Source organism: Bicyclus anynana, chromosome Z, assembly GCF_947172395.1.
Source record: "Bicyclus anynana chromosome Z, ilBicAnyn1.1, whole genome shotgun sequence".
Taxonomy (NCBI): Eukaryota; Metazoa; Arthropoda; class Insecta; order Lepidoptera; family Nymphalidae; genus Bicyclus; species Bicyclus anynana.
In genome coordinates, this window is record NC_069110.1 from 10,831,080 (window position 1) to 10,844,481 (window position 13,402).

General features: G+C 41.0%; 1 protein-coding gene across 9 annotated transcripts in view; it reads right to left on the reverse strand.

Moving 5' to 3' along the window:
* Positions 1-13,402, reverse strand: part of LOC112055835 (F-actin-monooxygenase Mical) — a 52,216-nt gene that overhangs the window by 16,829 nt on the left and 21,985 nt on the right. For all 9 annotated transcript variants that reach the window (XR_008252286.1, XR_008252285.1, XM_052890557.1 and 6 more), the window contains 9 exons: positions 12,499-12,568; positions 12,049-12,113; positions 8,002-8,268; positions 7,211-7,342; positions 6,413-6,493; positions 5,410-5,564; positions 3,197-3,430; positions 1,932-2,095; positions 120-232 (listed from right to left, as the gene is read on the reverse strand). Coding sequence is in view for 7 of the 9 variants with exons in the window: in XM_052890557.1 (XP_052746517.1) it covers positions 120-232; positions 1,932-2,095; positions 3,197-3,430; positions 5,410-5,564; positions 6,413-6,493; positions 7,211-7,342; positions 8,002-8,268; positions 12,049-12,113; positions 12,499-12,568 (1,281 nt within the window). In the remaining 2 variants the exon portion in view is untranslated. The remainder of the gene's footprint in view (positions 1-119; positions 233-1,931; positions 2,096-3,196; positions 3,431-5,409; positions 5,565-6,412; positions 6,494-7,210; positions 7,343-8,001; positions 8,269-12,048; positions 12,114-12,498; positions 12,569-13,402) is intronic.

Consider the following 13,402-nt stretch of genomic DNA (forward strand, 5'->3'; position numbering starts at 1 on the left):
GGGGGGGGGGCATGATAAAAGCTGGTGAACAGGCTAACAATGGCGGCGGAACTCAAAGGTTGTCGAAGGCGCACCTCCCTTCCCCCGCGCGCGCGCTAGGCCAGGCCGCAGCCCTGTACCTCGCCGCTGGTGTCGGTTGGCGGGCGCGCTTCAGCCGGCACCTCGCGCCGGCGAGCCTCCCGCGCCGCCCGCATCCGCGAGCACGACTCGTCGATCCCCGACGACACCACCTCTGAAATTGGGCAGTTGATACATATCAAATTTAATATCATTATCTATACTAATATTATAAAGAGGTAAAGTTTGTAAGTTTGTCACATTTTTAAATGGGGTAATCGGAACTACTGGTCCAATTTTAAAAATTCTTTCACCAGTAGTCTTTCAGTAGCAGTCATGCTACATTATCGGGGAGTGCTATAGGCTATTATATATTTTATATTGGTATCATATATATTAGCAGAGTTATCACAGTTTTTGTCATACAGGTCGGACCGAAAATCCTCTTAAACAGACTTATTCGCATGCGCTGCCTTAACTATTGTGTAAAATTTAAATTAATGTATGGAAACTTTATGTATCTTTAAAAGTTCTACAAAAAAGTCCGCGACACCATATATCTATCTATACTAATATTATAAAGAGGTAAAGTTTGTAAGTTTGTAAGTTTGTCACATTTTTTGAATGGGGTAATCTTCGGAACTACTGGTCCGATTTTAAAAATTCTTTCACCAGTAGAATGCTACATTATCGGGGAGTGCTATAGGCTATTATATATTTTATATTGGTATCATATATATTAGCCGAGTTATCACAGTTTTTGTCATACAGGTCGGACTGAAAATACTCTTAAACAGACTTATTCGCATGCGCTGCCTTAACTATTGTGTTAAATTGAAATTAATGTATGGAGATTTTATGTATCTTTAAAAGTTCTACAAAAAAGTACGCGACACCATATATCTATCTTCTATATATTAGCAGATATAGTACCTTTTGTGTTTTAAAAATTATTAATTTTATATACTTAGGTTTACGTCATTATTTATACAACTAAACATTAATCCTTATTAAAATAAATTATTTAATAATCACAAGGATATTATGGAGATAAGATTTGCCCTTTACAGTATGTTAATTACTTAAATAGTTTCGGAGATAATACAAAATGTGTAGGTAAGGTAGGGTAGGGGTAGGTTTGGGGTAGGGTGGAGGTGGGGGTAGGGGTAGGGTAGGGTAGGGTAGATGTAGGGGTTGGGTAGGGTAGGGTTGGGGTAATGGTAGGGTAGGGGTAGAGTAGGGTAGGGGTAGTAGTAAAGTTGACATCGAAATTTACGCGGACGAAGTCGCGGGCGTCCGCTAGTACAGTATAAAAGTGAATAAATATTCATCATCATGATCATTATCAGCCGATGGACGTCCACTGCTGGACATAGGCCTCTTGCATGGACCTCCAAGTATAACGGTCTCGAGCCGCCAGCATCCAGCGGTTTCCTGCAATCCGCTTGATGTCCTCGGTCCACCTAGTCGAACTAATTGTTAACTAATATTTTGTCAAACGCTCCATTTGTATGGGATTTATTATAGTGACGTCATGAAACAGTTGAAATATAGACCATCATGACCGTAGGGCGTTTTGGCTCGTATTGTCAAATTTAAAAATTGAAATATTCATATCTCAAAAACATATGATAATTTTTTTTCAATCTAGTAGAACGATAATGAACAATTAGACCATTAAAAAAGTGTCAACTAGCCTATCAATAAAACATTAGGTTACTTATGGTCACAGCTTGTATGAAAGTGGCCGACCTAATTTCTAACACTAAGTGCCTTGCTGCACTACTCACTACGGCTCGACGAAAGAAGCAAGAACTGTAGTTGAAGCTTTAGGTCTGACGTGATTATGGTATTGATAAAATCGGTGAACTTACCATCGTCCGAATAGTCGTCATAGCCAAAGGAATCGTCGGATATATACGTGTTGTATATCTTCGGACTGTCTGGGTCTACTAGCGCGGGCGCAGGCGAATCTTCCGCGTCGTTGTCACTCTCGGCATCCGTGTATTCGTCTTCCGAACTCGACTCTTCCTCGTCACTGTTTCGCACATCATCAAAATCAAACACTTTATACTATTACACTGGTCCGCGCGTGCCGGGAGGGGGGTAGCGATGCCCCTGCTACTTGACTTCATACCCGCACAGTTCCCTTCGCCCGCATGTCATAGGAGTGTCATCAATGAACTTATATAAATAGATTGATTACCAGCTCGAGTCATTATAGGATTTTATATTTCCAAAATTGCCTCAGGTAACATGCACTTAACATCAAGTGAGTGATGCAGTCAAGGGCTAACTTGTGAATGAATAAAAAAAAACGTGTGCGTCTCGGGACGCTCAACAGAAGTGATAAGTTAAACCTGCTGGAGTATGCGTGACAGAAAGGGAAGCCAGACGAGTTGCGCCACTAACGCCATAACGCGTTACGTTACGAAGCGGTTCAACTTCCCATAAGAAGTTAAGCTTTTAAAGTAATAGCTACGGCGACCGGAGAGAGGGTCCGAAGACAATTTCCAGAGGGGTATGGGCGATCTAGGAGTCTACAGTCAAGCCTTCCTAGCGTAGTTTCTTTGTAGGTTGAGAAGTCTGTGAACACAAACCCTCATACAACTACCATCCTTCCCTCCCTATTATACTATAAAAATAATATACAATAGGCTGCATCATCGATTGCAGCTAAGCGCTTCATCATTATCAACCCATATTCGGCTCACTGCTGAGCTCGAGTCTCCTCTCAGAATGAAAGGGGTTAGGTCAAAAGTCCACCACGCTGGCCCAAAGCGGCAGACTTCACACACGCAGAGAATTAATAAAATTCTCTGGTATGCAGGTTTCCTCACGATGTTTTTCCTTCACCGTTTAGGACACGTGATATTTAATTTCTTAAAATGCACACAACTGAATAGTTGGAGGTGCATGCCCCTGATCGGATTCGAAACCACCATCCTCCGGAATCGGAGGCAGAGGTCATATCCACTGGGCTATCATGTATCTAATGCAAGTATAGGGTTAAAAAGGTAGCAGCCACCGACCACAAGTGTCGACCACCGACCACAAGTGGCTGTCACGCGCTTCAGCTACTTTTGTGGTCCCTTGTTGCTTCTTGTAGCCGTCGCGTGTGGCGACACTAAGACCTAACCTTAGCCCGCCGGCACCAGACGTCTCCGAGGCGAGGAAGTTCCGGTCAGTCCACTCGTCCTCGTCGATCTCTCGCGCGCCGTCCGACAGCTCAAGGCTGATGCGCTCCGGAGTAGAGGTGGGCGCCTCCACGCGCACCGGCGGCGCCACCGCGCTCCCGGAGCAGTCCAACACATCCAAACCCGAATGACGGAGGCAGACCAATCGTTTGCCGAAGTTCTCCGTTGTGTAGTTTCTGAAATGACAAAAAATTCACTGAAATTATTGCACACCTTACTGTCGTTAACAAGCACAAATCAGATAAATTGATGAAATAAGCGAATCAATCTATAATATAAAAGTGAATCGCAAAATACGTTGGTAAGCGCATAACTCAACAACGCCTGGACCAATTTGGCCAATTCTTTTCTTAAAATGATTGTTGAAGTTCTAGGATGGTTTTTACGGCGAGAAAAATTTATAAAGACTAAAAAACTTTACTCCCGTACAAACGATTCGTAATAATTTGAATTTTAATATGCATAGGGTTGGGGTAGGGTAGGAGTAGGGTAGCGGTAGGGTAGGAATAAGGTAGGAGTAGGGTAAGGGTAGGGTGGGGATAGGGGAACGGCTGGACTGATTGTTATGACGGGAAAAAATTAAAATATTAAGGGGTAGGTAGGGTTCGGGTAGTTTTCAACGAGTTTCACGCAAACTGGAACCGGAAGTCGGAGGCGTCGACTAGTTTGTTTATTAAGCGCAGTACCTTTATAAAGCTGCCTCCTTGATTAACCTTTTTTATTGTGCCGTAGGCTCCTTAATGAGACCTCAGCGGCCTCACCGGGGAACCTTCGCCTGATAGAGTCCGAAGGTAGAAGCAGAGTAGATGGGCGGAAGCGGAACGTCTTTCTAAGGGCTTCTCCTCTGAGACTCGGACCTGGATTAGAGGGCCATTCGGGAAGGGTGCTTTGGCCTGAGTATATCGGAGTGTATATTTGGCCGACATCAGGGGCGCCCGGACTGATACAACCCTAAAAAGCATCTGGGTGACGTCAGATATCGGGGATCTCGTCTTCGCCAGCGACGAACGAGACGCGTAGCTTGTGTTTGTGTTACCTAGGAGGCATTGTCGTTCCTTATATCATCGACAGGATAGACGTCTTGATCTACATTCGGCATTGGAGTAGGGGGTGTAGCCTACCAAGCAAGCCTCTACCGTTAGTTGGTTGGGGTGGGTGGCGGCTCTCTCAAAATAAGTTTTTGAGAGTTGTTTTGTATATTGGGCTATTATGGGGAGATCTAGGTCTCTATGTGAGTCGTTATTGCGTACAAACCACGGAGCGCCCGTGGCCTGACTCATAAATCGGTTCTGAAGGACCTGGAAGGGTTTTAGAGTCGTCTTTGGGAGGTGGGCAAACACTACACTAGCGTAGGTCACATTGGACGAATGCCGGTCTTATAGAGATCTTGGAGATCTTGGAGCGGAGGAATATAGTTTGCTTTTAGCGCATATCACTGAGTAGAGACGACCCATCACATAAGCAGCTCTTTTCTGGCTTACTGTATGTGAGTCGCGAATCTCATACGGATATCAAAGGTCACTCCTAGGTATTTGACAGTGATTGATTTAAGAAATGCGGATGACGGGGTCCTGAGTCTGAAGCTCGGTAATGAAATATTGCGCTTTTCTTTCTTAATTTTCAACCCGGTCACGATACATTCCAGTGCCTCAAAGACCACTTTAAACTTCTGCGTCCACAGATCCGCATTATCTTTATTATAATTATATCAGCCGATGGACGTCCACTGCAAGCCTTTTGTAAGGACTTCCAAAGATCACGATACTGAGCCTCCTGCATCTAGCGATATCCTGCGACTCGTTTGATGTCGTCAGTCCACCTGGTGGGGAGTCGACCAACACTGCGCTTTCTAGTTCTGGGTGGCCATTCCAGCACTTTGGGACCGCAACGTCCATCGGCTCTTCGAACTATGTGTCCCACCCATTGCCACTTCAGCTACACAACTGGTTGAGCTATGTCGGTGGCTTTGATTCTTCTGCGGATCTCCTCATTTATGATTCGATCACGCAGATCCGCATTAATACAAAGATTATTACAATCCGTTTCATGCGATGCGCCCGATACGTACCTACCATAAGTCGTACTACAGGTGCTTATTATTTTTAAATCAAACAAACAAACCAACGACAATGATGAACAATGAACGCTAACTCACCCCGGCCTGAGCACGGTGTGGCAGACGGTGCAGCGGAAGCAGGCGCGGTGCAGTTGCAACCCGTCCGCCGTCACGCCTTCGGCTGCAAACACGCGCGCGTCGCACACCGCACATCGCGCGCCGCTCGCCACGCCGCTGCGCCACGGCTTCCGAGGCTGCCGACGAATATAACTTCAGCACGAGTCTTATCTCAAAATGAGAAGGGTTAGGCCTTAATCCACCACGATGTCCAAATGCGGATTTGGCATACATCACACACGTAGAGAATTAAGAAAATTCTCAGGTAGGTATGCAGGTATCTTCACGATGTTGGAGGGCGTGACCCGGACTGGATTCGAACCTACGCCTTCCGATCCAATCGAACGCAGAGGTCATATCCACGGGGCTATCACGAAACAAAGGAAACTATAACACACACTCACACAAACGCATGTGCCTCACACAGTTTAAGTTGAGAATAGTAGTTGCTCTAATAACAGATCACTGTCCGTTAAACAAACACCTCTCAATTCTATGTATGACTGACGGTCCTCTGTGCAAAGCCTTACACCGATACACAAAACAATATACCAATACACGTTGTTTAGATGCAGCTGCGTAATGGAACAATGAGCAAACGTTAGTTCCTCAGCGACACTCCAGGAGGTTATCGGAGACCTGGATGGCCCGTTAAGCTTTTGGAGCGAGCTCTACTCTGGATGGAGTGAACCCAGCGGCGACGACTTACACCAAAGGACCCACGCACAACGGCTAATCACTTGGCCAAGTGCGGAAACGGCCAAGGAAGTAGTAGAAGGAGTTGAAAGTTTATTAGCTCATGCTCCTACCATAGATAAGTATGGTAGCTAATATGTGCAGTGGTTACTTTATGAGATAGCATGATCCACACCAGACCTTTAACTTTTAAGTATAAATTACATGAGAAATTAAATAACCATTCTCCAGACTTCATAGCGACCCTTTACTAAAGATTTTAAATAGTGATTTTCGAAAATGCCCTTACCTCTTCTTTCTTCTGCTGTTTTTCTTGCTTGTCAACGACCGGTTTGACCTCTTTGACAAACTTCGTAGCAAGATTAGCAACCTGCAACGTTTCGTAATGCTATTTATTCTGGGCGTAAATCACTTAATGTATAACATACTTAAATTGTAACAGGAAACAAGATTATCTGTAAAAAAATATGCGGTGAAAAATATAACCAAAGAGTACTTAAAAAAAGATACACAGGGAGGAATGAGTCTTTTTGAGTAAATTCATGCAAAATTACAACTATCGATTTTGTCTTTTTTCTGCTGTTTTTTGTGTTTGTCCTAATTTTTATTCTTCTAAATACGTCCTCTGTTACAGAAAATGAATAAAAAAATAATATTCAAATCGTTAACACCATATTTTTTATAATTTTAGATGGACTATAACAGCGATCCTTTATTATATTTATAGGAAGTTATGTACGAGTAAATGCAGGAGAACTCTCTATTATCTCTGTCAAGTCTACCTGTCGCTCATTGTCCAAGTATCATTTCATAGATCAAGCACAATACGGTGTATTTTCCTGTAAGCCTAAGATTTGTCCATGACATATTGTCAAATATCGAATAGAAAATGTCGCTTCCTCTTTCGCTGCGATAGGACGAGCGAGAGAGCGATATTTTCGATCGTGGCGCACTTATGGCACCTACTGGAGGAATGGGAATTCTTTATTTTTATTATTATTACAATTTACTGGGACAACTAATTAATTATGGGGAAAGTATGACAATCAAAACGTCAGCAACAATTAAACATATAATACAATTTCACCTTTTTAGTACCATGAAGTGGTCGTCCGGAATCTTTAAGCTTCTCATCTATTTTATGGAAAGTTTCGTCGATTTCTCCCCACTTCTCCTCAGTTGTGTCCCCTTCTTTCAAACGCCGCTGTCGCCCCAGAAACTGATTACGTAAAGAAATAAATAAGAGTCTTAAAGGATAATGCTTTTAATTCAAAATTTATTATTAACCTAACTTGTAGCTTTAGAATGTCAGTACTTGCTTTTTGAACAAGACAAGTTTGAAGTTTATATGCCCCTCATTGTGCTTACGATACTTGCTAACTATTGAGTTCGTAGTGGCTTTTGGAGGTAACAAGATTCAAAGATCTTATATTATCATTTCTTTTTAAAAAATTTTTCATTAAGAAAAATCTTTTTAATAATAAGATGACCAATGTTCCACTTTCTCCTCTAAGCGACTAACTGTACGAGAATAGTCCAACGGGTGTGATTCGAACATTAAGATTAACATTCCTCACGGATTTCAGCCGTGCTCCTTAGTTATAGGAGACTCAGTTATAGATTTCGGCCGGAAAAACTATGGTTTGGTCGGACAGTATCAATTAGTAATGTGAGATACTCAATTTAAAGTATAGCTGCCCTCCCCCCAGATACAATCCTGCCAACGCCCATAGTTCTCCCACTTCATTTATCTGTTCGTCAGATCGGAGCAGAACTTTTGAGCCGATCAGAGCGTTTATCCAAGCCGCTGGTGACGCTGCTGCGGTCCTTACGCAGGAACGTACAGCAAAATACAGAATCAGAAATAAAAAACTAAACCTGTTCTCTGTCCCATTTAGGGACCTTTTCGGCGGCTTTAGGCTCGGGTCGGCCCAGTTTGTTCTCCAAGATCTTTTGCTCAATCAATTTCACGTTCCAATCTTCTCGTTCAATTTTTCCAACGGATCGCATGAGGTCTCTGGGCTTGGACTGCGAAGGGGTCGCGGCCACACAGGGCGTGGTGCCGGAAAGCTCGGCCGCTAGACGCGCCACGTGAGCGCCGCGGCCCGACATCCGCGCGCCGCTCCCCACCGAACGCCTCTCCTCCTGTTATACCACACATGGAGATATTTATCAATACGGCGCATACAACAAAACATCCATGAAATCATAAATGACGCCACATGGTAAGTTTCTTTTTTTCTCCCTAATTGTGTAAGTGCCGTAGGCTCCTTAATGTGACTTCAGCGGCGTCACCGGGGTGTTTGGGTGAGCGCAAAGGCATCGCCTGATAGGGCCCGAAGGCAAAAGCAGAGAAGATGGGCGGAACAACTCTCTAGAAAATGTCGCTCCTCTGAGACTCGGACCTCGGCTTAGAGGGCCGTTCGGGAAGGGTGTTTTAGCCGGATCGCGTCAGTCCGGGCGCCCCCGAGATCGTGAGTTATGAAGCCCACGTCCGGATGACGTCAGATAACAGGGACCTCGTCGTCGCCGGCGAAGACGCTGTGTAGTTTTTGTTTCTGTTGCCTGGGAATCGTTGTCGTTCGTTATGTCAGGATCGTAAAGGACGTTTTTTGGGCGTCTACATCTACAATCAGCGTTGGAATCTGAGGTGTAGCTGAAACCTCAACCACTAGCTGGTTGGGGTGGGTGGCAACTTTCTCAAAATAAGTTTTCGAAAGCTGTTTCATATATTGGGCTATTGTGGGGAGATCTAGAAGATCTTCAGTTCCGAAAGACCTGAAGGAGCTTTAGAGTCGCCTTTGGACGGTGGGCCAACACTACACTAGCGTAGGTCAATATTGGACGGATGGTCTTGTAGAGAGTGACCTTGGAGTGGAGGGTAACATGCACGGTTAGGTTGAACGACGATATAGCTACTGCAGAGCGGACGACATTCTTTAATATGTATTTGAGGCAGGATCAAAATTTATCCTGTACATTTGCTACACTATTACAGAACTGGAGACCTGGGGAGTAGTGGGTCTAGATGAACCCCAAAGTGAGAATTTTTTATTGATTGAATTAAAAATATCCTCGAGGCAATTTGAAATTGTTATACCTTTTAATTGAATATGTAAAATAGTCTCCAGGATCTTCAGAGTAGTAAATAAAGCAAAGGTATAGGACTAAACTTCAGTAGCCGCAAATATTTACCTAAAAACTTATCGACCAGCTTTATTGACCAAATTGTGACAATGTGTGTACCTATTAAGTTCCGTGACTTTTCATTTGAAAATGTAATACTTGACTTTATTAATTTAAACGCTGTTTTGATATAACTGTTTCTAAATGTAAAATTATAAATATCACATTAGAGATCATTAGTGTCCTAAAATTATTCGTGTGACGTAATTTATGAAATCACCCCAACTCACCTTTACATCTATCTACATAGCTACAGGAGCTGACTCTACACAAACAATCTCGATTCATAGACGATGAAAATGGTTTCATCGTATACAGTGCATTTGATGACTGATCACAAAGCATTGCGGTACCAATCACTACATATATCGAGGTGATTAGTGATCGCAATCGAAATTGTTTGTATACAGCTCGCTTATGAGTATTATTTTTTCGAATGACACGCCTCCACACCTCATTTACACAATATTAGTTATGAGTATAACATTAACTTACTAATAAAAACTAATTAAAACACTCGCACGCATGCATGCATATATTACATACACACGTACGCACACACCATTGCAAATATCATGTTTAAATAAATACAATAGAAGTTAGTTAAAATCTCTAAAATAAAATCTCTTACACTGAAGCTATGAAGGTTGTTATGACGTCATGTTATAGTATGTTTTATTTTATTTTTTAACTAAGTCCTTGACTACACTCTTACCTGGTGGTAAGTCATGATGTAATCTAAGATAGAAGCGGGCGAACTTTTTAGGAGTAGGATGAAAATCCACACCCCTTTCGGTTTCTACACGACAGCGTACCGGAACGCTAAATCGTTTGGCGGTACATCTTTGCCGGTAGGGTGATAGCCACGGCCCAAGGCACCCACCAGGCCGGCCCAGCCGGGGATCGATCCCAGGACCTCCGTCTTGTAAATACACTGCCTTTACCACTGCGCCACGGAGGCCGTCAAAATATGTATGTAATGTATTATCGAACAAAATGTAGCTAACTAAGTACACAAATCTTCCTCAGTTGATAGTACCAATTACAGTTTAACAAAACGCATATTTATATATATAACGGAACATAACTGATAATTTGGTAAATAATCAAAACAACTTTCATAGTTATTTTTTATATAATAACCAGTCATTGTGTTTTTTTCCAGATAACTGATTAATTACTGGTATTTTGTATTTCAACAGTTATTTAAAAATACTTTATTGACAAAAAAATAAACCACGTTTAACACAATGACAGGTGACAGTTAAATCATGCATACACTCCAAACATCCAAGTTATAAATTCTTTCAGTGTGTATACACACTATACATATATTAAATAATTGATTATGTAAATTACTACACAATTTTAACTCGAAGTATTTTAACTTCAAATGTCCCTCACCATTACTAAAACATAGTTATGGAAAAGTTTCTATTTTATTTTAATCTCCATTATTGCACCATTCCATCACAGTTTTTTCTCCAGCATTACATCCAAAATACACATAACTTCACAAGGTCATAGATAAATGACCGAGGCTTAGCCTACTACCTCCCTACTAAAGACATCTCCCTTTATGATAGCCCCAATTAGATCTAACAGAAAGTAGCAAAATAATTTTTTACTGATTTCTGCTAGATGTGGTTAGTCTAGCATGCATTTACATTTGACAATAAATTGAATCAACCATTCATGTTTTCAGTCTCTCACTTGGGGTAGTAGCTTTCGCTCCAAATCTTGAACTCTTTCTTTAAACTCCGGCGCACTGGCCCTGTACTGTTGCAAATCATAATCGTCTTCAAGGGCTCCTGACTGAACAAAGCCTAATTGAGGTTCCACTGCCAACATTTGCAGACTCTTCTCCAAATGTTGTCTGGTTATTTCGCGCGCCGTTTTCTTTTTGCCGGGACTATTTGGTTTTTTGGCATCTGCTTTTGCATCTTCCCTCACTTTAGAAACTCTTCCCATCTGCAACGTCATTTCGGAAGAATTTTTTCTCCGAGGAAAGCAATCGCCTTGGAACGAATCCATAATGCGCTTTTTACGTTCAAACATGTCTAATGTACCGATAGAGTTCATTCGTTTTGCCGTACACTCGTGAACATTAGTGCGCTTCCCTTCAAGAATTTTCGCCACTTTTTGTATTCGCAAAGCCATTTCAGGACTATGCATTATTCGTGAAGGGCCAACAATCACTTCTGGATTTGAAAAATTGATGATTTCCGTTGGATCAATCTCTATTTCTAAGTATTGGGGTTGTCTTTGTACTGTAGAAGTTTCTTTAGAACTAATAAACATTGGCGTATACAAGGTTTTCCATTGCTCTTTAGGTTGATTCACGACGCAACTCGGGTGGTTATCTAAAGCCTTTAATTTACGGCATTCCACTGAAGGTTTTCTTATTGCTTCGCTTCCTATTTGATTATTGAAATATGTAATTATTTTCTTTGCGTCGAAATCTTGTTGATCCGCTAGATCTGGTACAGAAACAGATCGGCTTGGACGAGACAAATTATGTCTAGTCTCGTACTGATCAACATCTTCTCCTAAAGATAATAATTCTCCAAAAGAAGCAGATCTTGATATTTTTTCAGATTTCGCGGTGCACGCTGATCTCGTGGAAGCATGTACCGAATTAGAGTCTTGCGGGTTTAGAAGCCGCGCTAAAGATTGAACGTCGTTCAGCTGCAATTTACCAACTTTGTTTCTTAGTTTTTCACAACGGGGTTTACTTACTTGTGCAGGACGAACAAAGCGACGCTTTTTCTTGTAACTAGAATGTGTTTCAGTGTCTCCGGCATCTGGAAAAGTGTAATAAACATGTGTCTTATGGTCAGGATTCAGAATAATCCACAAACTACAGTTTAAAAATTTATATCTTGTATAAAAAAAATATTTCTACTTGAGAATGGCTCAACTGAAAGAATATTTGCCATATCTTTTTAAATATGACCAATATTCCCATTTCCCTCCAACTAGTCGGGAAAGACTGTATTAGGAGTGGGTTTGACAATAGATCGACGGGGCGCGGATCGAACCACCACCACTCGGTGATGAGTCCGACTGCTCTTACCGTTGAGTTGATTAAGGCTCTAATTACACACTATTCTTTCATAATAAGAAAAAAAAACAAATTAATAATAATATTACATGAATCTTTTTATATAAAATTTTAATTTAACTTACTTGAATAAGCGGAAACTGATCGGTCAAGTGTATTGCGATTGTTTTTCTCGACCTGTTGACTCTTTTTTATCTAGAAATGAAGAATCATTAATATAAATATTCAAAAGGTACTTCCTTACTACTTACTTATTACATTGTTATACTATATTTTCAATATACATTAAATACTATTAAAATATCTACTGAAATAATAGAAATAAATTACTCATAAATAGAATATTTTACAATAGTTTTAATATGATAAAGAGGAAAGATTTGATAGTTTGTTCGCTTTGAATATTCTCTGAAACAACTGGACAAATTTGAAAAATTCTTTCACCATTAGAATCCTACATTATCCCTGATAAGCATAGGCTATTTTTATACACGTATTCCCACGGGACTGGTGAATAATAACTTTAAAAAGATAAAGTGTACTTGAAAAAAGTATATAAAATAAATAAAAATAAAAATAGCCTTTATTCTCTGACTACTGGATACATATTATGATATACTTAATACTATAACTTAATTTATACACCAGAGCAATCAGGTTGTCCTTCGACATAGGCCTCCTCCAGACTTTTCCACTCTACTCGTGAAAAAAAAAGTATATAATATATTTAAAAATGTTAGACTCTCACTCCGTACCCAAGGCGTGTCCTCGACCGAACAAACAAATTTGAAATGAGGGTATAAACCGCTAGTAATTTTACACCTAATAATAATTATAATTAACTTGTTTTTAAATTAATGAAAATAAATTTGATTAATAAGCTTAGAATTTATAGTCATTAATTTAGGAACATGTTGATTAATTTTATTATTAGGTGTAAAATTACTAGCGATTTTTTTATACGTACATAGAAATTCCACATTTAGTTAAAGAAAGCTATACAAACGGAAAGAATAGGATCACCCCAGA